Source organism: Perna viridis, chromosome 15 (genome assembly GCF_037379345.1).
Source record: "Perna viridis isolate PV_CMFRI_1.1 ecotype Kerala chromosome 15, ASM3737934v1, whole genome shotgun sequence".
In the NCBI taxonomy this organism is placed as follows: Eukaryota; Metazoa; Mollusca; class Bivalvia; order Mytilida; family Mytilidae; genus Perna; species Perna viridis.
In genome coordinates, this window is record NC_142459.1 from 17108271 (window position 1) to 17131133 (window position 22863).

Here is a 22863-nt window from a genome sequence, read left to right on the forward strand (position 1 = left end):
TCTCATTAATTACGTAAATAGATACTAGATCAAACAATTCGACTCCGACAGCCGGGTGATATAGGACTCTTATTTATTCAATCTTATCAAAAAAACACTGGATCTGAATCAAAATATTTTGAAACACCCGGATTTCACTTTGTTTGTGGTTAGCATGTCAGGGTGGTTCCTCTGACTAAGTGACATATTTTCTTAAAAATAAACATCATTTATTATAATCTGAACATAATTAAAGTCGTATCATATTTGAGAAATGTTTGCGTTTTGTTACACATTGACTTCCTGGCTTTTCCTTTTATTACTGAATGCAATACATATCTGGATTTTCCAGCTTTTATTTGTGCAGGGTTCGCGGGATTTGTAGAACTTGAATTAATTGCAGTCAGACCATGTCCGGAACCACTATAAGGTGAATTCGACGGTTTTTATCCAATTTATAGTATTTAAGTTATTAAATTATAAAAACTCTCCTGTAAATAGTCCGGTCCAAAAAACTCGGCACAAACCACATGGTAAACAAAGAGACTTCCTAAGAGGACATATTTGGATGTGACAACCCCGAGGCCTATTTTGTCGATTCTTAAACCGATATACTGACAAAATATATGTGTTGGCACGACACGAATGCCCCGCCCACAGTAGAGCCAAATTTAGGAAATCCATCAAAGAGTAATCAAGGGAACCAAGATTCTGGCCGAAATCAAAATAATGTAATCCAGGGACAAAGGCCAGACATGGAAGACAGACAATCACAACAAAGAACACAAAGTAACTAAAATAATACATACAAAGTAAAAGTAAATGAGCAACAAGGACTCCACTAAAAACTGGGAGTATGGACTAGGTGCGACAGCAGGGTAAGCGTCCTCTGTTTTTCTAGAAACACCCGCCGAAAGTGCTAATAAAAAGTCAATTGCGGGTAGACGAAAGAGAAAAATATAGCATCGAATGTAGTATTCGGATTGTATATGTTACATGAATCATGCACTTAGTACAATGAAGAACTCAACAATAATCTATTACATGTTTGAACATCCATAAAATATATACAAACACGTTTGATATCTCAAGGTTTTAGAAACTAGAGGCTCCCAGATTTTTTTTCTCGATTTTTAAGGGCAATAACTATAACGAGGAATTATCCTTAATGTACAACTTCCAGTCATGGAGACTTTTGTGGGCTTAATTATCAAGAACATTTCATTAATTGAAACATAATATTGGCTGAAACTGTGCAAAAATCCATTATTTTTGCCTTTTAAGGGCAATAACTCTCAAAAGGAGTCATATTACAACTTCAACCTAATGGAGACTTTTGTAGGCCATACAGTAAAGATCATTTTGTCAATGATTTTTTTTATCTATTATATATTTCAAGATATTGCAAAATTGCCAAAAAGAAAAAAAAAACATTTTCCGCCTTTCAAGGGCAATGACTCTAATAAAAAGGAGTCGTCCATCAACATTTTTCCAATAAGTTACAGACGACAAATTGTAGACCTCTCCAAGTTGAAGTAGGTGGGTCACATTTATTTTTCTGAATCTTTTACAGTTTTTTTAAAGATATATGTAGAAATTGAAGGCTTTACCTATGTGGCCTGAAAAAAAGCAACAACGTTTTAAGCTTTGTCTAAATTTTCTCAATTTTCAAAGTAGATACCCTACGTATGCTGGTGACACAATTTGGAAATAGTTCACTGCGTGGTTTCCGAGCAGAAGATTTTATATCAAAGTTAACGAAGACAGAGGAAGACGGATGCCAAGTGACGGCAATAGCTCACGTGGTCTTCGGGCGTGGTGAGCTAACAAAGTCAGAAAACTGGTCTTTTCAAATATAATTTGACACAACTCCATCGAAAAACAAGAAACTAGAACAAAACGCAAACTCGATCTGTTCCTCATTAATATACGCCAACATTCAAAATAATCAATTCAATATCTTAAACCGTTTAGATAATAGTCTGGAAACCTGGTCGTCGAAGGATGGACAAAGGTAAAACTGTATGCACCGCTCACTTTGGGATGGGAGCATAATGTTGTGCTAGTGCAGCGTGATACGACTGCAGAGTGCCAATATTGACACATACTTCAAACCAGCATGGTACAGCTCTGACTTGAATAGTTGCAATAAGATTTATTAAACATCATGCATATATGGGCAGACAGCCAGACTGACAGAAAATGCTTTATACAATGTACCTCAAATTTTGCTTCTGGAGGGAATGGTTAACGATATCAATCGAAAGGGAACTACAATAAATACATGGCCCGAAATATCAACTAATCGAAGTCGGTACAGGCGTTTTAGAATTATATTAAAGAAACAGAAAACCTACTTTTTTAAATAGTCTCATAACTCGAAAACCCGTAAATTGGAAATTTATAATAAAAATTGAAAGGAACTAACATTAAGGGAAATGAACAATTTCCAAAGTTACACAAAATGGACACAAGCTCTTTTTAACAGTTCGAATACTGAAAAAAGTTTTCCCTTTATGTAAATGAAGCCCAAAATTTCAAAACCGTATAATCATAATTCTATGAAAAAAAATAGCAAGAGGCTCACAGGAACCTGGATCGCTCACCTGGTTAAATTTTTGCCTTTCAATTAATTCTATAATTCTAACAAGGAGTTGTTCAACTATTTTGACTCCATGAGGACTTTGGTAAGACTTATCATAAGGATTATTTCATCAACTGAAAAAATTATTCTATTATAGTTTTCAAGATATTGAAAGATGCTGAAAGCGTCTAAAAAAGGCAATAACTCCAACATGGGTCTACAGATTTTCACCAAATTTTGGCCACAGATAGATCTCATCATGGTAAATACTTTTATCTAAGTCAGAATTTGGTTAAACCTAACGGTTTTGAAGATATTTGAAGAAAAAATTGATGTCTGACCCTTATGTTTTCCTTTTTTAGTAACCGCAGTCATGTTTTTTAACCAATCCAAAATCCAAACTGTAATTTTATATTGAGGATAACCTGAAAACAAAATTTTGTATAGTAGTTTCTGAGAACCTTTTTTTAAAATTAAAAACGGCAAAAACAGCAAAAAACGTCCAAAATTGGCAATAACTCCAACATGGGTCAACAGACTTTCACCAAAACTAATTGACCATAGATAGATCTCATCTTGCTGAATAATTTTAATCATGTCAGAATTTTGTTAAACCTAACAGTTTTAGAGATATATGCAAAAATCTGCTGTCTGACCCATATGTTCTATTTTTAGTAACGGCAGCCATGTTTTTTCGCCCATCAAAAATCCAAACGGTGATTCTGTGCAGGATACTCTAAAGAACAATCATCCAAATCCATTCAGTAGTTTCAGAGGAGAAGATTTTTGAAAAATTGTTAACGACGACGACGGACGCCAAGTGATGGCAATAGCTAATTGGGCCATCTAATGAACTGCTGCTAAAAAAAGCTAAGCTGCCTTCACTACAAATTAGAAGATAAGAAAAATGGCAATAGAAGCTTGCAGCTGCTTCATTGTTGAACAGACTTTGGGGCCATTTCAGGACTGTAAACAGCTTCTTCAATTTAAGAGCTTATAGTCATGGAATGGGTCGGTATGTCATTGTACAGCATGCAAATACATGTAATTTTCTTCTGCTTTCTGCCTTTGGGTTAATTTTCCAATTTTGAGATCTTATGCATATAATGTGTTCTTGTATATTTTTACTTTATGTTATGCAAGTCATTTTTGCATGAGCTTCTGCTTGCCACATGTTTTAGTAGATTACATCCAAGTTGTATGTCTTTTATCATTGTGTGCATGCCTCATATAGTAAGTTGTTTTAATGTTATATTTTATTCTGTAAAAAGCTCTTTAAATTTATGAAATATGCCAAATAAAAAAAACGTTCTCATCCTATCCTGTCTTTCCTTGTTATTTCAAAACCACTCCTTTGAATGAAAATGCAGATCAAGACTGTAACTAGGAACTTAAGGAGGTAAACCTAGGGTAAGGGAAACAACTTTTAAAAATCATTGGAACATTTGTATTCAGCATTTTACATCAATCTGATGTAAGCATCTAATTAACTTGGATTAATTTTATTCTGCTTCAAACGAAAGCTTGAAAGCTTGGTGAAATTGAATATGATACAGACATATCCCCAACTTTATGAGTTATTTCCCTTACACTAGGTCTACCTCCTGAAGGTGCTATATGATATAATATTAAGTAAGTTTAGAAAGTATAATAGTGATTTTCTTTTCACAGACTTGGTCATATATATATATATATATACCTGTTAACCCTCCCATATCAGAGGGAGCCTCCAAGAAAATCAATGACAAATTAAGAATCTCCCACATAAAAATGTAATATTTGTGGGAGGTTTTCGGTTAAAATGACTATATTTTCTGTGCAAAATAACAAATAACTGAATCTTTACATAAAAAATTAGCTTTTTGTAAAAATCTAACACATGAGACATTGTCAATTGGGGAGAATCGCCCACATGAATTGTTCAAAGCTTAACGGGTACAGTGATAATTCAAGATTTCTTGACAATTATGATGAATGGGCATACAACATATATCATATTTGTTTTACTCAATTTTATTTGTTAATTTCATCTATGAAAAAAGAAGAAAATATCACAGATATAAAAAAATATGATAAACAATACAATTCATCATAGTATAAAAACATTGTCTATACTGATATAAAAAAAAATTCAGCTGCAGATCCAGAAATGCTGAAAAAGGGGGGGGTGTACTATAGTGACTTTCAATATTTACTATATATCCTAACGAAATTTTTGAGCATTAAAGCGGAAGGGAGCACTAGCTCCCCCATCCCTGCCCCCTTGGATCTCCCTGCAATTTCCCTTTTTGATATCCCCATTCATTAGTACAAAAATGAATTTTGGTATTTTTGTAAAAATATTTTCTCCAAAATGGTTTAAATTGTAAGTCCAGGATTGTCCCAGTCTTTACAGTTAAATTTTTGATCCACAGGCTAAAACCATCTTTTGAGAATTTTTCAAAAAGAAATTTACTGGCCTGTATGTAGAATTTTTAAGGCCCACCAGCACTTCTAAAATCATGCTCTCTTTGGATTATAGGTTTTTTGTAAAGAATGTTATCCTGCCATCAAGAACATCCCGAAGTCAATACAGACCAATAAAACAACTTTATATATACATGTATACATAAATGTACTTGTGGCTCCATTTTAACTTCAAGGACTTGGAAAGTTTGTTAGGATATATTTACTATACATCCTAACAAACTTTTTGAGCATTAAAGAGGAAGGGAGCACTAGCTCCCCCACCCCTGCCCCCTTGGAGAAAATACTTTTACAAAAATTAAAATACCAAAATACATTTTTGTACTAATGAATGGGGATATCAAAAAGGGAAATTGCAGGGAAATCCAAGGGGGCAGGGTTGGGGGAAGCTAGTGCTCCCTCCCTCTTTAATGCTCAAAAAAGTTTGTTTGGATAAATAGTAAATATTGGAAGTCACTAGAGTACACCCCCTTGACACCCTGGATGTCAAAATGAACTTCTTAAAGTTAAACTAAAACATCTTCAAATTCAATCCAAATAGTTAAGTACTATAATCTCTAAGAATCAGGCAAAATTGAAAAATTATGAATCATGTTCAGATCACATGACAATGTTGGCTGAGGGTTTATGGTCTATTGAAAGTAAATTGACAGTTGTAGATCTTAATTGTGTCAGAGGATGCAAACAAGGGATTTCTAAGTTAAAATAGAATGGTGGGGAAAGTGAGTTATCTCCCTTTGATAATGAAATTACAATGCATTTCATATATTATACTTCCATTGATTGACACCTAAAAAGAAATAAATTTCTACAGTTTAGATAACATTTTCAATAAGATTTCATGGAATAGCTTGTGTGTTTTTTTTTCCAAAATGATTCACCCACTGACTATTTCTTACAAAGTTCACATTCAGCTCAGTCAGAGAACATTTTACACTTAACAACAATTTAGTGATCAAAAGTGGTCATATGGTATCACAATGATAGTTACAATGTTCTAAGGCCCGACCTCTTCTTTTCTAAATGTGTTACATTTAATAGTGGTACTCATTTTATTGCCAAGCCAATCTAATAAAATAAAAAGGTACCACCTCAAATTTGTCCTGTCTAAAAACAAAATAAAAAGCCCTTAATCACTTATTTGGGCCAATAAAAAATCTCTAATTCCCTCATTGGTTTTCATGAAAAAAATGACTACAAAATTAACTTTGAAGGACCTAATTTACTCAAACCTTTGTTAAAGCTATATCCGCTTTTTGAATTTAAACACGCAATGCACTCAGCATAAAATATCTCTTTCTTTGAACAATGTATCTAATTCTTTTTCCACAGTTTCATTTGTCCCTCGAAGACCTTTTACAACATTGAATGCAAAGATGAAATATTCTTGAACCCTTTCTGCTGTCCATCCTTGAGGTGTACATCGTTTAAGATCCCTGAGATTGTAAAGTTTGTCAGCCAGCTTTACCAGCTTGGCCTTATGGCTTGCATGCGGAGCATGTTCTATTTGAAGTCTTTTTCTTTCCATTTTTGGTAGTCTTTTGTCATCTGTAACTTCGGCAACTAGACCTAAAATAAATGTTAAAATCAATTCAGCAAGATGTGAATTGCAGTGTTTTTGCAGCCAGCTTTTCTGTATCTTTGAAAGAACACTTAAGTTTTTTAATGTGAGTATAAAGAATAGTTAAATAAATACAAACTTTTCATTACTGAAAACATGTTTCATATTACTTTTGATCATGAATCACTATAATGAATTAGTCTTTCGATTTAGCCACATGCTTGACAGCCAAGGCTAGTGGAATTTGATAAAATTGATAATGACAAACCAATCTGTTAATTTATGACTTGTAAGTAGAAAAAAATTGAATTGAGACACTCGTTCACTCCTTCTTACCAGCAACCTCATCTCCAAAATTTTCTTTGATTTCCTCAATTGTGGTGTTGGTGTCTTCAACTGTATCATGTAACAAAGCTGCCTGTTTAAAAATAAAGATAAAGTTTAGTATTGCAGGGGCAACAAACAAAGCAGAAATTGGCAAAATCAGAAGAAAATATACAGTAAAAAAAAAGAATCTTAAGGTAAAATCGGGATTTGAAATAACAATTCCACTAAAAAGCGGAAAAAATTTTCCCAAATATTATAGGAAATGAGAAATACTAAGATCAGGCTAAAAGAAGGACAACCCTGTTTCAAATAGAAATTGAAAACACAAATCCTTAAAATAGACTATAGCAGAAAAAGAACAGTGTGTTCTTCCTTGCTAATAAAGTATGTTTAATGATGCACAAACCAATGTTAACAAAAACCACATTACTACAAGTAGAAAAAGTAAATTATATGTTTTCCCTTTTGATATTAGAAGTTAAGTGAAGAACTGATTCAAAGAATTAAAATTGCAGACACTATGTTTGCACAAGTACACTTTCTTTTGAAAATTTTGTTAACTTAGTGCAAAATTTTGGCAATACAGAGCTATAAAAAGCCTGGAATCCCCCTTTATGAATCTTTGAATTGGTTGCAACCACAATTACCTGAATGACACTAAGATCTGTAACTTTTCCTTCATTTGTCAAGATGTAAGCAACCCCTGTGTATGAAAAAAAGAAAGAATATTAAACAAAATTTTAAAAATAATAAGTGACAAATAAACAAAAATTAAACAGACTTTTAAAGGCAAGTTAGACAGAATCAATATGAAAATAGGCTTAATTATACATACATGTATATATACAAATGTATATACATGCAAGACTGTATACAAATGAACTGTTATGTATATGCATATGGGGTTGCTTGAGTTTAGACAAAAATGTGATATGGAAATTATCAAGCCATTTGTATAGACTTTATGTTGCTGTAATGAGTATTTCCTCTAATGATTCCACACTCATTGTATCTTTACATTCCATCTCCTACAGTTTATTAAATATTTAAGATTCAACATTTATAATTTCATTCCTTTTGACACCTAGTCTGATTGAGTTTAATAATATTAAATCAATATCCTTTATATTCTCATCCTCTCATTCCATAAAAAGAGAAAGGCAAATTTTACTGTCGCAGTGTCAGGAACCTAACCCGCCTTGGAAAAAAATATAACTTCAATTATATTATCCAAATCGAAGCATAGCTTTTCAAAGATAGGAAAGGCAATCATTTTCTTGTTTGGAATTTGCAGCTATCGTCTGAATTTTGTTTATGTCAAATGATATGTGTAAAATATTCTCACCATCCATGGAGAACTGTAAAATTTCCGGCATCAGTACAAATTGATCCGACGGACCAAAACTGAAAAGGATGTTGCTTAAGATGCTCTTTAGGGATCAAATATGTAAAGTATTGCAAAGTGCTATAAAGTTATCAACCATTTTGAGAGTGAGGGAAAAGGGGGTATGGGATTGGAATTCCCTCATAATTAACATGGCAGATTTTCTAATAGAAATATTGATTTTGCTTGCTGCTTAGATATAAACAAAAATATTGCACTTGCGAAAACATTTTCATCCGGGTCGCCCCCCCTTTAATTTGTAATGGCCTTTATTATTTTTACGATCTCACACAGATGGTACATGTATAGTAAAGTTCACAGTGCTTGTTGATTTAGCCTATGCCTACCCCATATTATTTATATAATAAAAAATCAATCACACAGAGGTACTTCTTGGATCCCTCTATGATGAACACGATATTTTACTAGCATAGATTTCCATGTGTCTTGCCTCTTGGCCCAGTAGGATTAAGTTTGACATCACATAACAGTACACAAGTCACAATCAGAATTTAATAATGGGGCATTTACAACTACAGTGTGATAAATTACACATGGCCCCCTTTAGTCCGAGATTGCTCTGACATCCATCGGCTCATTTGTTTGGTCGTTTGACGTCAGTGCAATCTCTGACTATGTCCCCTCTTAACACTAATCCCAATCGCAATTCCATGTATGATTTCTGTAATTTGTAAAGCTGATCTGACTGGACCGAGTACAAAGTTGATAAATAACTATTTTATTTAGTAAAGCATATGACCTATTGGGTGATTGATATATGGGGTTTTTTCGACATCCTTTCGTCTTTGATCTTTGTGTTTAACAGCTGCAAAATTGGAACATCTAATAATTTCAGATGTTATTAATTCACCGGAAGCCATTTTCGTTTTGGGGTTCGACAATGACGTAAATTGACAATTCTCATGCATTGTAATTTAGTCATAGTATGTAAGCATATTATTTTTTATGAGCTTAAACTGTTAATCAACGTACTTGTGTTCTTTTGCACTCATTATTTAATTTTAACGAAGTTCAAACATTTTCAAAAGTGTGTCGTAAAAGTAACTTCCCGCCAAAAATCTACACTCGCGAGATTCTGCGACACTTAATTCTAATATGGCAGCCTACACAGACAAAAATTAGAGGAAGGAAATTTATCTATTCTGTGGAAATGAGGACACGACGATCTTGCATTGTTTAGTCTTTATGTGCATAAACATGCATTTTTCACACGAAACTCTTTTGTCGGACGGTCCTTTATTCTAGAAGACATACCAAGTCGTCAAAGTTCTCGTCCTGGAACTGTCGCCATTTACATTGTTCTATCGAACACGTTTAGTTGAAATATGGCAAACCCGATGTATAAACCTTTCGACAAAATATTTGCCAAGATGAAGGGATACCCTCATTGGCCAGCAAGGGTATGTGTTTTTCAACTAAAGGAAAACATTGAGTTGATTGTTGCATCTTATATATTGTACATGTACTAGGGAGGTCAGTCAAAATATGAAGTATATAGAAAATGTACAAGTTTATATTAGTTTGAAAGAGCCCAAGAAATGTAACTTACTGGTGCAAACATTTTTAAAATCGGTCAAGGGGTTCAAAAGTTATTACAATTTAAAGTTCAAAATTTTGGTCATTTTTCTTGCGAAGGCAAAAATGTCACATTTTGGGCACTTCTGTGGCCCACATAAGTCAAACAGGTAAAGAAATTCATACACTGTGTCTTAATCATTTAAATAAAGCCATTTCGTACTTTGATTTAAGCCATTCAGGAAACTTGTATCTTAGATACAAAGAAAATTACACTTTTTTAAAATTGGCAAAAAAACACTTTGGACTTAGTTTTTTTTTTGCTATGTGTCAACAGCATCGTGAATTAAAGTGCCATTTTTGGATATTCATATTTGGAAATTGGAAGGTAGTAGAAATCTGATACTTTGCTGTTCTTTCAAGAGTAATCCATTAAACAGAAATAAATAAACTAATATTATGTCAAAACCTCTGATTTGTTTTTCATTGGAATCAGAAACACTGCGGCAGACCCCCTTTTTTTTAAATGCGTTTTTTCAACCAAAAAATACATTTTTGCTTACTAAGAATTCAAAAAAAATATTTAATTTTTTCTGTCACTTGTTTTGTGTGGCAATTAAGTTGCTTGACTTGAAAAATCATGTTTTTCAGCTCAAAAAAATTTTTTGAGGTCGAAAATTTACATTTTAGGGTAAATTTTAGAGCTATTTTCAGTGGAAAAAATGGCGAAAGGTCAGACAAAAAAAGACATTTTGAATTTAAAAGCAGTTTTTAGCACATGACAGTTATTGTTATTGTGATTAAATATGTAAAAACACATTTTTATCAAGAAATAATTGAATTATATTTAAAAACCAACAAGCAAATGTTGAAAAATGGGGGTAAATCGAACATTTTTGAAAACTTCAGATTTAAAAAAAAAACCGCATATTTATGCTTATATTGATCAAAATATCAACCTACCATATACTTATGTGGTACCATTTTAAAGCTTAGAATCTAAGCTATCACATGAAGATACTTTCATCTTATTTTGCTATAAAATGTTTAATGTGGATGAAAATTTGTTAGGCCTATACCTTAAATGAAGCCAGACGATAATCAAAATAAACATACATTTTTGCCGCAAAAAGTGGCAAAATAATATTATATCAAGGTCTGGTCAATTCTAAGATTCCTAATGTAGTCTTGTAATGTTTTCTTGTTTAAATAGGGTCTTTTAACATAATAATAATCTCATTATTATGTTAAAATTGAATAAAATTTCAAAAACAAATGCTGTTTTCCCAAAAAATTGAGAAAATTTTTATGAATACATTGACTTGAACCAATGTGCATCATTTCACTATGGAACTTTGAAGCCCTAGCTGTTTCCTCATGTGTACTATTATGTACATTAAATGATAATAAACAAAATATCATCATTTGATTAAGTTTAATGAACTTTTTGAAGTTTCCATTTCAGGCCAGGAGGGTTTCTTCACCAGGATCTACTATGTCTGCCAAATCTACAAAAGAGATTATGTACATAAGGACATTACACCTATTAACATCATTTACCTTATCAATTTACTTACAGTTAGTTTACTTTCTATTAAATCATAATCTGGTTTGCTAACAATCTGAAAAAATGTAAAACTTTATTTGATGTTGGTTGCTCACAAAGCGGTTGACAAAAGATGTGGCGAGGAGTTAAAAACACCAAACTTCCTTTTCCACAATAATTATCTTCATTTCAAAACAAGAAGATTGTTTTATAAGGTTATATTAATGTTATGTTAATTAACTTAATATGAATAATTTCGCTGCGTGATCTGTCTGGTTCTTCTATCAAGTGTTGAACTCTGTTACCAATCAGGTTATCGGGTTCAGGTGTGTCTGGAACTACTCTACTTACTGTACCCCACATGGTCCTACCTCAGACTCGGCCCATATTCGTCTCATAGCATAGCCCACTATGCTGCTCAGGCCATCTGAAATAAACAAGTAGTGGAATTCAATGAATATGTACTGTGAGGCAGTTTTAAAGCAGAGTCTAAACACAAAACTAATCGACTGTTCTTGTAAGTAATATATGATTCAAATGTAAATGCTTATTTGTTACCATAATTAAAAGACTCAAAAGTTTTATTATTAAAATAAATAAAGCTACTAAACTAAATCAAAGTATAAAAACTAACTTACCATGAATTCGAAACATCTCCAGAACTCAAAAAAATGAAACTAAAATCATGAAAAACAAACAGAAAATAAAACTAAATCATAATAAAATTTACATCAGTGTTTACTTTTTATATGACAAAATAAAATAAATATTTAGGCAGCCAGTTTACTAATACTTTCTTCTGAAATAAATCAATAATTAGAAGAAAAAACATAGTACAAGTAAGTTTCATATACATACAACAAAAGATTGGTATTATGAGTCAATCAATGTGATCCTAAAAAGGCCAAAAAAATATTAAACCATAATTAATTAAAATTTAATGATAAATAATGTATATTACTAGGATTTTAAACCTTTTCCAAGCAATTGTACATGTATATGAATATTAAATAAGTAGAGCATCTACAATCCTCTAAAAATGAATATGTAAGTTAGCTGTTAAAAATTGTACAATATGAATATATAAAGTAAACTTAAGAAGATGCAGGTCATATGTAAAATATGCAATTGCCACATATATAAATCTCATCAAATAAGTTCTATTTATCAAGTAAAGTACAAGCAGGGCTACACGATAATTGTTCTAATAAAAGTCATAATTAATATATATTAACTGATAAAATGAAAACCAGAAAAAAAAAGTTGTGTATCATTTGAAGAAGCAATTTAAGGTTGATTTTTTTTTTACATATGATAATTTTGAATAAATAAAACAGTTAAAATAAATATAAAGAAGGTTTATGCTTAAACATGTGAGTTTCATATAAATTGGGCACTACATATAAATTAAAATTGAATTATCAAGGAAATTAAATGCAATATGTGCAAATTCTCCAAACCAATAGAAAAAAAAGCAAGGTAAAATACAGAGACTTCCGATAATATAGGAAAGTCGATAAAGTCCGAAAGATTTTGAATGGATTGCAATCAAACGTTGGGAGAATTTACCTCATTACATATTCATCGTTTAATAAAAATGTTATGGAAACATATTCCAACTAATGCTAAATGAGAGTAATATTTTTTAAATCAGCTCATGCAGAATCAAACGAAAATCAGACCTTCCAAGAAGGTGAATATAGTTTTTAAGCTTGCAGATGATAAAAGGTCATTCTAGAATTTGACCTTACGGAAACAGGGCGATTAGGCTTATATTAGACATAATTTAGGTACTTACCGTAAGTGATTGGCCTCCATGGCCTAGGTCCATCGTTGTCTGTACCACCAATCAAAAATCCGTCCAGAAAACAGTCGGTAAAAGGCATTTATCCACGGGTGTTCGAAAATCTTAACAGAAGCTATGGCGGATCAGTAACATCCGGTTAGCAAGAACGATAACCGGTCCCGCTTTAATTTTTGTGAAAACCACGCCCTGACCACCCTAATATCCAATCGATTCCGCAAGCTATTATTGTTTTTCTTCTGAAACCAGGGTTACGGATGGACGCAGAAAGGATTAAATTTTCGGAATCCGACTGTCAGTGCATTCCGGGTAAGCAAAAACTTTTTTTTTTCAACATGTTTTTCCTTAAAATTACCTAAAAAATATGTTTTGTAACCAAAAAATTAGCCTGACAACCGGATTATCAAAATTGAAGATATTTCGAAAATTTAAGCCATAAATGAAGAAAATCGGTCCAGTAATAGCTTGCGGAATGAATTTTGAAATAGGTATGATCTTTGACACATAGTTTTTCAGGTGGCCATTTTTCTCAAAGTATTGTCACTTCAAACGTTTGTACCAAATGACCATCAACTCCAATAACAATGAAAGTTGTATATTTAGAAAGAAAAATGTCTCATCTTCAATTACATATATTTTTTATTGTCATGCAATGGATTTTTAACCATTTTCTAACGTGTTAAAGTTGACTCAAAATTGAGAATTTTGCTCTCGCAAGAATATCGATAAACGCACTACCGACCTCCCTACATGTACATCTGACAAGACATCAGAATTGAAAGACAGAATGTAGCAGGAGAAAACGATTTGACTTGCAATATTATATCTCTTCCACCAATGAATGAATATCAGACACTCGGGCAACAACCATTCCCCTTTAAGGTTCGGCCCATTCACATGCTTCATGGGCTCACACTTTTAAAAGCCCACTGGGCCATGCTTGTAAAAATAGTGGGAGGCTTGCAGAAATTTTGCTTCCAAGCAAATGAATCCTATATTAAATTCTTTTTGCTTGTTGTCTGAAACTGGGATTTGGAAGGATTTTTATATGATGGGACATTGGTCCCATCTTTGAATGTTTCAAGGGGCCATTTGATTTTCTACCAGATACTGAAATGAATAAATTTTCAGGCTTGAGAAAAATATGATATAGATGATGTTCTGAAAGAAGTACATATACAGATATTATTTTGTCATACTTGGTGTATAATTTACAATACATTTTATTGTCAGAATAGTAAAGCCAGGACCATATTTTCAACCATCAAACTTGCTGTTGTCCAATTTTTCAGGGTCTGAGTATTTGATGGAATTCTGGTCATTGGCATTGGATATATCATGATCAGTGACAGGGTTTGTGGGACCTGTGTTTTCACCTATATCTCTGAATCTGCCCCTTTGTTTTTGATATTCAGATTTGCAGTTTTTTCTTGAAGGGGAGAGTCTGTTGTCTATTTAGGTAGTTGCATTTAAATGTCTTCAAATATTTCACCCCATTGAACTTTCGGTTCTTCCATTGGTGACCTTTATTTCAACTAAATACCTAAAAGCAAGAGCTGTAAGATAAGTCATTTTTGTTTGATTATTGACGTTTATTTGCATCCATGGCACGAAAAAAAATTACAATCAACAATTTCATCACACATATTATTTGCATATATCAAATGGAATTTTTTTTTTTATTTAAAAGAGACTGATTTAAAACAACGTTATACATGTATATATTTGTGAAGTACATGGTCTTTTGGTCATTACTTACATAGATATGGGTATCAATTATTGAACCCCAATTGTGAGATATTGAACATCAATATTGAAATATCAAAATTTCTGTCATAGAGGTTTAAAATACCATAGGCCATTGTACATCACAGAAAATATTTCTGTTTTGGGAACAAAATGTCTGTAACACCACCAAATTCATGTGAAAATAAGCAAAAAAGTGCGAGTAAGAATTGACCAAGCTATATTAAGAATTCCAAAAATCTTGCACCAATGCAATTAGATTGGTCAAGGGAATTATAGTGTTTATTTTAGTTGCAAGTTCCAATAATCAACCTTAGATTCTCAAATTTGATTGGTTAGGTATTTAAAACATGCTATTTTTAGTATAAGAGGAATGCTGATCTTGACCCAATTTTGATATGGCACACACTGTGCTCCAGCTGAATATGCTCCAATGCACCATTTTCGGCACTGAAGCCCCAGTTGCACATGGCGCATGACCTTTCCAACTCCCTGCTGAAATTTAGAGATCAAAGACTTACAAGGGCCAGTAACTTGCCCTATGGCCCCTTTCCTTTCTGACTCCTAAATCAACCCTTGGTAATGCCTCATGAGGTTGTTTATTCTGAGAGGTTACTTAAAGCTATTCATTTTTTTTATATTAAAATTTTGATACAAAGTGTTCAACTCATCTTTTGAAAATAATATTAAATTACTGCTGTGTTGAAAGAATGCAAATTTATTTTAACGTTCTCTTATACAGCAATGAAGTAAAGTAAAATGGCATTTACAGTGTTCTTTTTAAATTATTTTACATTAGGGTGATGCTTTACTTTGAGTTTTATAATGCTCATGTTTTTACAGATTGATGAAATTCCTGAAGGAGGCAGACCTGCACCTAAAGGAAAATTTCCAATTTTTTTCTATGGAACTCATGAAACGTAAGTTTGAAAACTAATACCAAGAGCCTTTAGACAATAAGCACTGTGAGAAACCATTTTTATTCTCAACTTGCCATTCTGGCTTGTAGAATATTGATCTTGCTAGCCAAGTAAGCCAGATTTTGTGTTTTTTATTTGTCTGTACTATCATCTGTTTTCTCTTGGATTTGACTATCTTCTGCCTTTCGTTTTCTTTCTTCAACTATCTGTTCATTTTTTCTAAATTTATCAAAAACTTTTCCATTTTCGAATATTCCCTCCCATTGAAGTTTTTCAAGTACTTAAAGTACACCATTTCTGAACTAATATTTTAAAATAAAATTATATTTCAACAGATTCATCATGAAACAAGAAAATGTTTATCATTTGCTTCTTGTTCATTTTTATTTTGACAATAAACAACGAATTTGCCAGGTAACATTTCATAAATGGCAGCTGGCGATTTTTATGGCAACAGAATTTTGGAAGCCAGAGCAACCCCTGCTATGATAGATAGAATGAAACTTTCAGTTACTGAAATGATACTTATTATAAGGCCTACGAAAGTCTTCAGGGATCAAAGTTGTCAGACGACTCCATATAAGAGTTATTGACTATGAAAGGCAAAAAATTACGTTTTTTGCAGTTTCCAGTCAATATATTGAAAACTATAATAGATAGAAAGAAGCTTTTGATTATAGTCGGCGTCACATAAATAACATACTGTTAAAATTTGAATAAAAATATTTTCTACGACTTTATTGACACCTACCGTCGTTTAAATTGTCTTAAATGACTTGCTCATTCGTTTAGCCAAACGGCTTCTCCCTAAACATTGAATCGTTAAATTCCGGTCAGATTTTAATTCTAGGTGCCAATATTTACATTGTAAAAAGTCAGCCATGTTTACAGTGATCGGGTTGCTAGGAGATGTTTACGTTTAATTGGTTTGTCCAAAAGCTGAAGAACCCAGAATGCACTTCGGCGTTATTCGGATATCTCAGATTTATTTTACGCGAACAACGTACAATACCGAGAAGTTGATCAAGCAGACGATTGTCACTGGAGTTCGACGGGAACTTACGAATTTCGTTTGTAAACAAATCGTCCTGTAAAAACCAACATGGCGGATATTAGTATGGGATTTTCCCGTAAGGATTTGTTACGCATGATTTAAGCTAATAAGCGACTTGTTTTTGAGAAGCTGTTTGGCTAAGCGAATGAGCAAGTCATTTAAGACAATTTAAACGACAGTTGGTGTCAATAAAGTCGTAGAAAATATTTTTATTCAAATTTTAACAGTATATTATTTATGTGACGCCGAGTATAATGAAATGATCCTCATGAAAAGTCTTACCAAAGTCTTCATGGAGTCAAAATTGTTGGACAACTTCTTGTTAGACTTATTGCCTTTGAAAGGCAAAAATTTAACCAAGTGAACAATTCAGGCTCCTTGGTGCTTCTTGTTAGGGCTATTCTAGGTAAAAATGCATGTTGGGGGGTGGAGGGTTGGACAATATCTTCAAAAAAGTGTATGGATGGGGGTTTTTCTAGACATACATGGTCAGTGACCTAGCAATGGCAAAATGGAGGGGCGCAGCGCCTCATCCCTATCATGCCCGCGCCCCGCTGCCCCTCTTGAGTACACCTTTCGTGCCCATTTACAATTATCTGAATGGCCCTTTAAGATTTCCACTCATGTTAATAAATTACCCCAAGCCAATTAAGAAGTGTCACCTTCATTAACTCCATCCTGTCGTGGTTAACCCTCAGGTAATTATCGGTGATCAATCAGCTGACCAAGGTTATCCAATTATGATTGACAAGTTGAAAGTGAATCCCGATTGGATCTATAACAATTTTATGGACAGCCAATCATTGGTTAATAATTAATTTCTACTGCACAACTAATTTTACAAATATTTTCAAGTTCACAGGTCTAAATTTTGTAGAACTACCAGTGTAAACAACTGCATGCTGCACGTTTGTTTATTCAAGATGTCAGTTACCTCCCTTATAATTTCAATATTTTTAAAAATTTTCTATACATGTATCTTCAACTGTAAAGGAAATTTTCCATAAGTTGTAATTGCAATAGTTATAGGAAATGATATTTTTTTTTATTTACATAAGATTTTATTAATTAATAGGAGCAATAATGAATATTTGTAACATTTCATGCAACATTTCACCTCATAGTATGTCATAAATGTAAAGAATCACTTGCCCTTATCACCTCCATTAGCTGACTCACTGCTAGGGCAGTGACAAATTTCGTTCACACAACAACTGATCATTTCGAAACTGATTTTCTGAGTTTGAAGGCTATAGTAATACATTTTCAGCTTAATCACATCTCTATATATGTTAAATTTCGAAAAGCACTTTGTCATCTGAGAAAGGTCTGTTAATACAATAAGAGCGTCATGCATATATTAATCATGAAGTCAAATTTACTCAGTTTGCAAATTATGATGCGACCTTCATTTTCAAAAGTTGGCAGGTAAACAGTAAGATTACAAATTACTGACTTAACACAAACATACAAAATCAATGTCCCTTTTTTGTTGAAAAAAAACATGCCACATGTTAAAGTGCCCTCTTCCCTGTGCCCCTCAGTTTTCAAATCCTATTTAGAACACTGATGGTAATACTTTCTTATGAACATTTAATTTCAATTCTATGGTCCGGATGTATAAAAGAATGTGCTATCCAAATCTCCCATACACTTTTTCCTGTTATAGCCCTTACTTAGAATTGGAAATGATCAATGTACAAATTTGATTTGTCATTTTGTCTGGACATTGAATGCACGTTTACAAAAACAATGACAAATAACAGTCCATTTCAGAAGAAATCAGATTGGATTATACATTTTTGACTATTTTCAGGGCCTTTTTAGCTACTAAAGATATATTTCCATATGAAAAGTTTAAGCATAAATATGCCAAACCTCAGAAGAGAAAGGGATTCAATGAAGGATTATGGGAAATAGAGAATAACCCAAATGTCAAGTTTTCAGCTGGAGTAAGTATCTAGTAGGAGTGCAACAATATACCATACCATGATACATGTATATTGCTGTATTTTGCCTGACAGTATGATACACAATACAAGTGAGGCCGCTTACGATACAGACGATACTGATTTAATTTTTTGAGAATGAAAAAATGTGCTGTGTCATTTATTCAAACATTAATATGTGATATAATATTGAATTTGGACAAAAATAATTTAGTTTTTACGCTATGTGTGAAAGTCATTTCATCACACTTGTCTCAGCTCCAAATAGATGGGTTGATTTCAAATTTGGTATGTGGCTTCATGTAGATTGGTTATACCTTGTTAATGACTTTATTTTGCTCTCCCAAATCAACTTACTGTACAAGCAGGGGTATGTCTAGCAACTTCATGTTCACTTAAAAATTGGGATTAAGAGGCACAGTGTTAGAAAAGAGGATTCAGAACAAGCTGTTTATTCCTTGCAGCTTAATGCTGACATATGATTAATTATTCGAATGTGGTAATATTTCAATGAGTTACAGTTCAAGTTAACATTTTGTGGCATGCCACTGGTTTTTGACCCCTAAAAAATTATTGGCAATGTATTTAAAAAATAATCGTTTCAACATAGATTTATATTTTTTTTTTGCATTTTTTTCAGCAACCCAGTTCTGAAGATGAAGCTGAACAGGAGGAGGAGCAACAAGAGTCAGAGCAGGAGGAACCATTAGAGGAAGAAGAGGAAGAAGCTGCCAAGAAAACGCCTAAACCTAAAAAGGTTGGAACTTGTTAAAATACAGGAAAACTTGTCTGTTTCAACTGAATCCTTTTAGGACTATTGAATTTTTTTGGTTCAAAATGCTGTAATGGATGTAACTGAAAATGTTTGGTTTTACGGATAGTGAACCCAGATCTTGATTGTTGAGTAATTGAAATACAAGTTTTGAGCTGATCTGGAAGTTGTGTAATAAATCATTCAAAGTATAAACAAACACTGTGAAGAAAAGACACTAAACAAATTTTTGCTGTGCATTATAGCCCGAAACAAAAGTGCCATTACATAAGTTACAAGTGAGTTATGACCTTGGTTGGAATAGTATTGTTAACACAAAAGGTGGAGAAGTGAAGTCTCAGTCAAAGCTACATCTGGACACAAACATCGAAAGTACTTCAGGAAAAAGATATGTGAACACAAAAAGACAAATATTTAGTGATTTAATTAGGATACATATAAACATGATAAAGATATAAGACGTCCATATGTTTTTGATTCAGGTTTTTGAAATGAAGTGGTTGGGAAAATCCCAAAACCAAGACTGCAGGCATCCTTTAAATTTTGTCTTCTTTTTTTTCATAGCAGAAATATTTTGTTTTAATTCTTACTTACATTTTCTTTTGTTTGAATGTCAAGACTCCACAGACCCAGAAATCTAAAGGTCAACAGAAAAGAAAAAAGTCTACCTCTGGGGTAAGCATTTATCAGAACGAAGTGGAAATACACAACTTTCAAACTGGATTTTCAATTCATCATGTTGACTACTTTTTACCATAACTTATGAAATTCTAAATTCAAGAAAAGGAAAAATCAAGTCCAGTCAATATTTGATTCATGGATAAAAATGTCTAATCATGTTGACAAAGTACAGTTGATTGATTTATTTGTTTTATGATTATCATTAGAATTTACTAAAAAGTGATAAAAATTATTTGCATCAGACCAAAATAAAAAATATCCTGGATTCTCATTCTCTCCTGATCCAATGTTTTCACCCTCCCTGAAAAAAAAAAAAAAATTTTTTCTCTAATTTAGGTCAGTTTTTTTAAAGTTGAACATTCGAATAGGGCAAAATCTATTTTATGCCATACTAAGCGTCACTTCTGTTAATACATGTATAATTCATTTTGTTGATTCATTTGTATATTTCATGTATTTATGGTTTTGAAAAAAAAATTTGAATCTTCTGTTTTATTTAATTTAAGTAACAAAATATGTCAATAATATTGTCAAGCAAAATCTCCTGCAATTTTATGATGGATTGCAGAAGATCTCCCACAATTAGGTTTGACTAGGTTATAAGTTATGAGTTTACTGCATTTTTCACTTAAATTGATAAAAAAAAATAAAATATGCTCCCACTGCCACTTATTTTGAGAAACGTTCGATGAGAGTCTTGGGATTTTTTTATGATGGTGATGTCTTAAGATTTCAATGATGACTTATTTCATTTTGTCTTCTTTATTTTACTTCACCATATCTCCAAACCAATGAAGAAAATATAAAAAGCATATTCCTCGTCACCCTCATGATTTTCATATAAAATGAGAAGCAAAAAATAACTTTCAATGTCTGTTAACTAGGGTAAGCCAGCAAAGAAAGTGAAGAAAGAAGAGGAGTCATCTGAAGAAGATGAGGTAGAGGAATCAGAGGAAGATTCACCAGACAATGATGATGATGACGATGAGGTAAGTGAAAACATGTTAAGTTTTTTATCCTAAAATCTATGATAGAAAAAGAATGGATAGGGTGAAAAGTAACAAACATCAGCATAGAACTTAAGGAGGTAGATCTAGGCTAAGTGACATAACATTTAAAATCAATGGAACTTTGTTTTAAGCATTTTTCTTTAAACTTGTGTAAGCGTCAAAGTGGCTTGGATTGATTTTATTCCGTTTCCAATGAAAGTTGATAGGCATTTATGAAATTTAATATGATAAAAGCACATCACTGATTTCAAGTTATGGCCCTTACCCAAGGTCTACCTCCTTAGATACAAAACAGTATTTGAGGAATCTTTTATTTAGAGAGTTTTTTTTTCTGAAGCCAGCCTTGGCGTTGACACCTTTTCTTAATTTGCCAAAAAAAGTTCCTCGTCAAGATCTCTTAACAGGGATTTATAGTGTCTTATCTATCTGTCTGTTCTTTTTGTAGCACTTTTTTTGAGTGAAGATGCCAAATAAACCAAATCCATTTTTACACTGCTACATATAAAGTTAATTAAAATGTGTACTGTATGTATTGTTCAGTAGATATGATTCTTTTACTTAGAAAAATAGAAATATTTAAGTATCTTGATAAAAGTAGATGAACTTCCTTTAGTTTCACAAGCTAAAACAAAAAAATATGAAGTGTTAAAAAATTAGGCCTTATATAGTAGATTACTGGTGGTGTTTTGTTGTGTCTTTTAGATTAAACAGCGATGTCAATAGAAGCCGTCAACTAGCAAAATTGGACTGCTACTAGCTCATCTTTCGTTGGGGCTACTCTATTTTCAAAAATGGATGAACTCTTGCAAAAGTTTCATCAGTCTACCTGCTACTTTTTTCTTTCTTTCCTGCTACTAAAAATACTAACATCTCTATTAATGTACCTGTATTTCAATTTCTATTTTAATTCAGCACTAAAGTTGTATTTCTGATAAAATCAAATTGTTTGATCTTGATTGATGTTGTAGGACTTTGAAGTTGACGAATCTTCAAAGAAAAACAAGAAAAAAGCTCTGTCAAAAGGGAAAAAGACTCCAAAAAGTAAAAAGAAGTTACACGATTCAGATGAAAGTGGCCAGGAGTCAGATGAAGCAAAATCTGAGGGAGGAAAAGAAGAAAAACCGAAAAAGAAGAAAACCTCTCCTAAGCCAAAGAGTAAAGGTAATGCTGATTGAGTTCTGGTAAGATCTCAACAGAGAAATAAATTGTACAAAAGTTACATTTTAAAAGAAATTTCCTTTTTATAGTATATTAAAAATTTTGAAAGCTTTGTTTAAAATTTAAATATACTTACACTGTTATGATATGATGCAGCAACAACACTAGCTTGCAAGCCAATAAATATGGTAAGTATAATTGAAAAGGTCAAAAATGAGGTTTAAAAAATAATCCTTATAAGGTCTGCATTGTATAATTTATCCTAACATACTGCAATAACTAAAAAAAATTTGAGGGATGTAATTATTTCCGTCAGTGTTTGCCTTTATTTAAGGTATCCACTTTTCATTTTCCATTACTTAGGTCACCTTGCCAAAGGCCAAGTG

At 32.5% G+C, this 22863-nt stretch overlaps 2 protein-coding genes and 1 long non-coding RNA gene across 5 annotated transcripts in view; 1 reads left to right on the top strand and 2 right to left on the bottom strand.

Annotated features, from left to right (window-relative positions):
- Positions 1-4560: 4560 nt before the first annotated feature.
- LOC148597202 (guanosine-3',5'-bis(diphosphate) 3'-pyrophosphohydrolase MESH1-like) lies at positions 4561-9220 on the bottom strand. Of its 2 annotated transcripts, none has more exons than XM_088563883.1 (4): positions 9062-9220; positions 7565-7620; positions 6927-7008; positions 4561-6598 (listed from the first exon to the last, which is right to left on the bottom strand). In XM_088563883.1, the coding sequence occupies exons 1-4, from the start codon at positions 9180-9182 to the stop codon at positions 6309-6311; spliced, it is 549 nt and encodes a 182-aa protein (XP_088420009.1). In that variant the 5' UTR covers positions 9183-9220; the 3' UTR covers positions 4561-6308. The 2 variants fall into 2 exon arrangements, with proteins under 2 accessions (XP_088420009.1, XP_088420011.1); XM_088563885.1 differs by lacking the exon at positions 9062-9220 and adding an exon at positions 8263-9020.
- Positions 9221-9385: 165 nt separating this feature from the next.
- Positions 9386-22863, top strand: part of LOC148597203 (uncharacterized) — a 35383-nt gene continuing 21905 nt past the window's right edge. Inside the window, exons 1-7 of the mRNA XM_088564508.1 lie at positions 9386-9722; positions 15777-15853; positions 18724-18859; positions 19497-19613; positions 20247-20303; positions 21194-21298; positions 22288-22480. Of these exons, the coding sequence (XP_088420634.1) occupies positions 9648-9722; positions 15777-15853; positions 18724-18859; positions 19497-19613; positions 20247-20303; positions 21194-21298; positions 22288-22480 (760 nt within the window). The 5' untranslated portion in view covers positions 9386-9647. The remainder of the gene's footprint in view (positions 9723-15776; positions 15854-18723; positions 18860-19496; positions 19614-20246; positions 20304-21193; positions 21299-22287; positions 22481-22863) is intronic.
- Positions 11256-13492, bottom strand: LOC148597204 (uncharacterized). Of its 2 annotated transcripts, none has more exons than XR_015919241.1 (2): positions 13182-13492; positions 11256-11810 (listed from the first exon to the last, which is right to left on the bottom strand). It is a non-coding gene; the product is annotated as an uncharacterized LOC148597204 (long non-coding RNA). The 2 variants fall into 2 exon arrangements; XR_015919242.1 differs by lacking the exon at positions 13182-13492 and adding an exon at positions 12022-12181.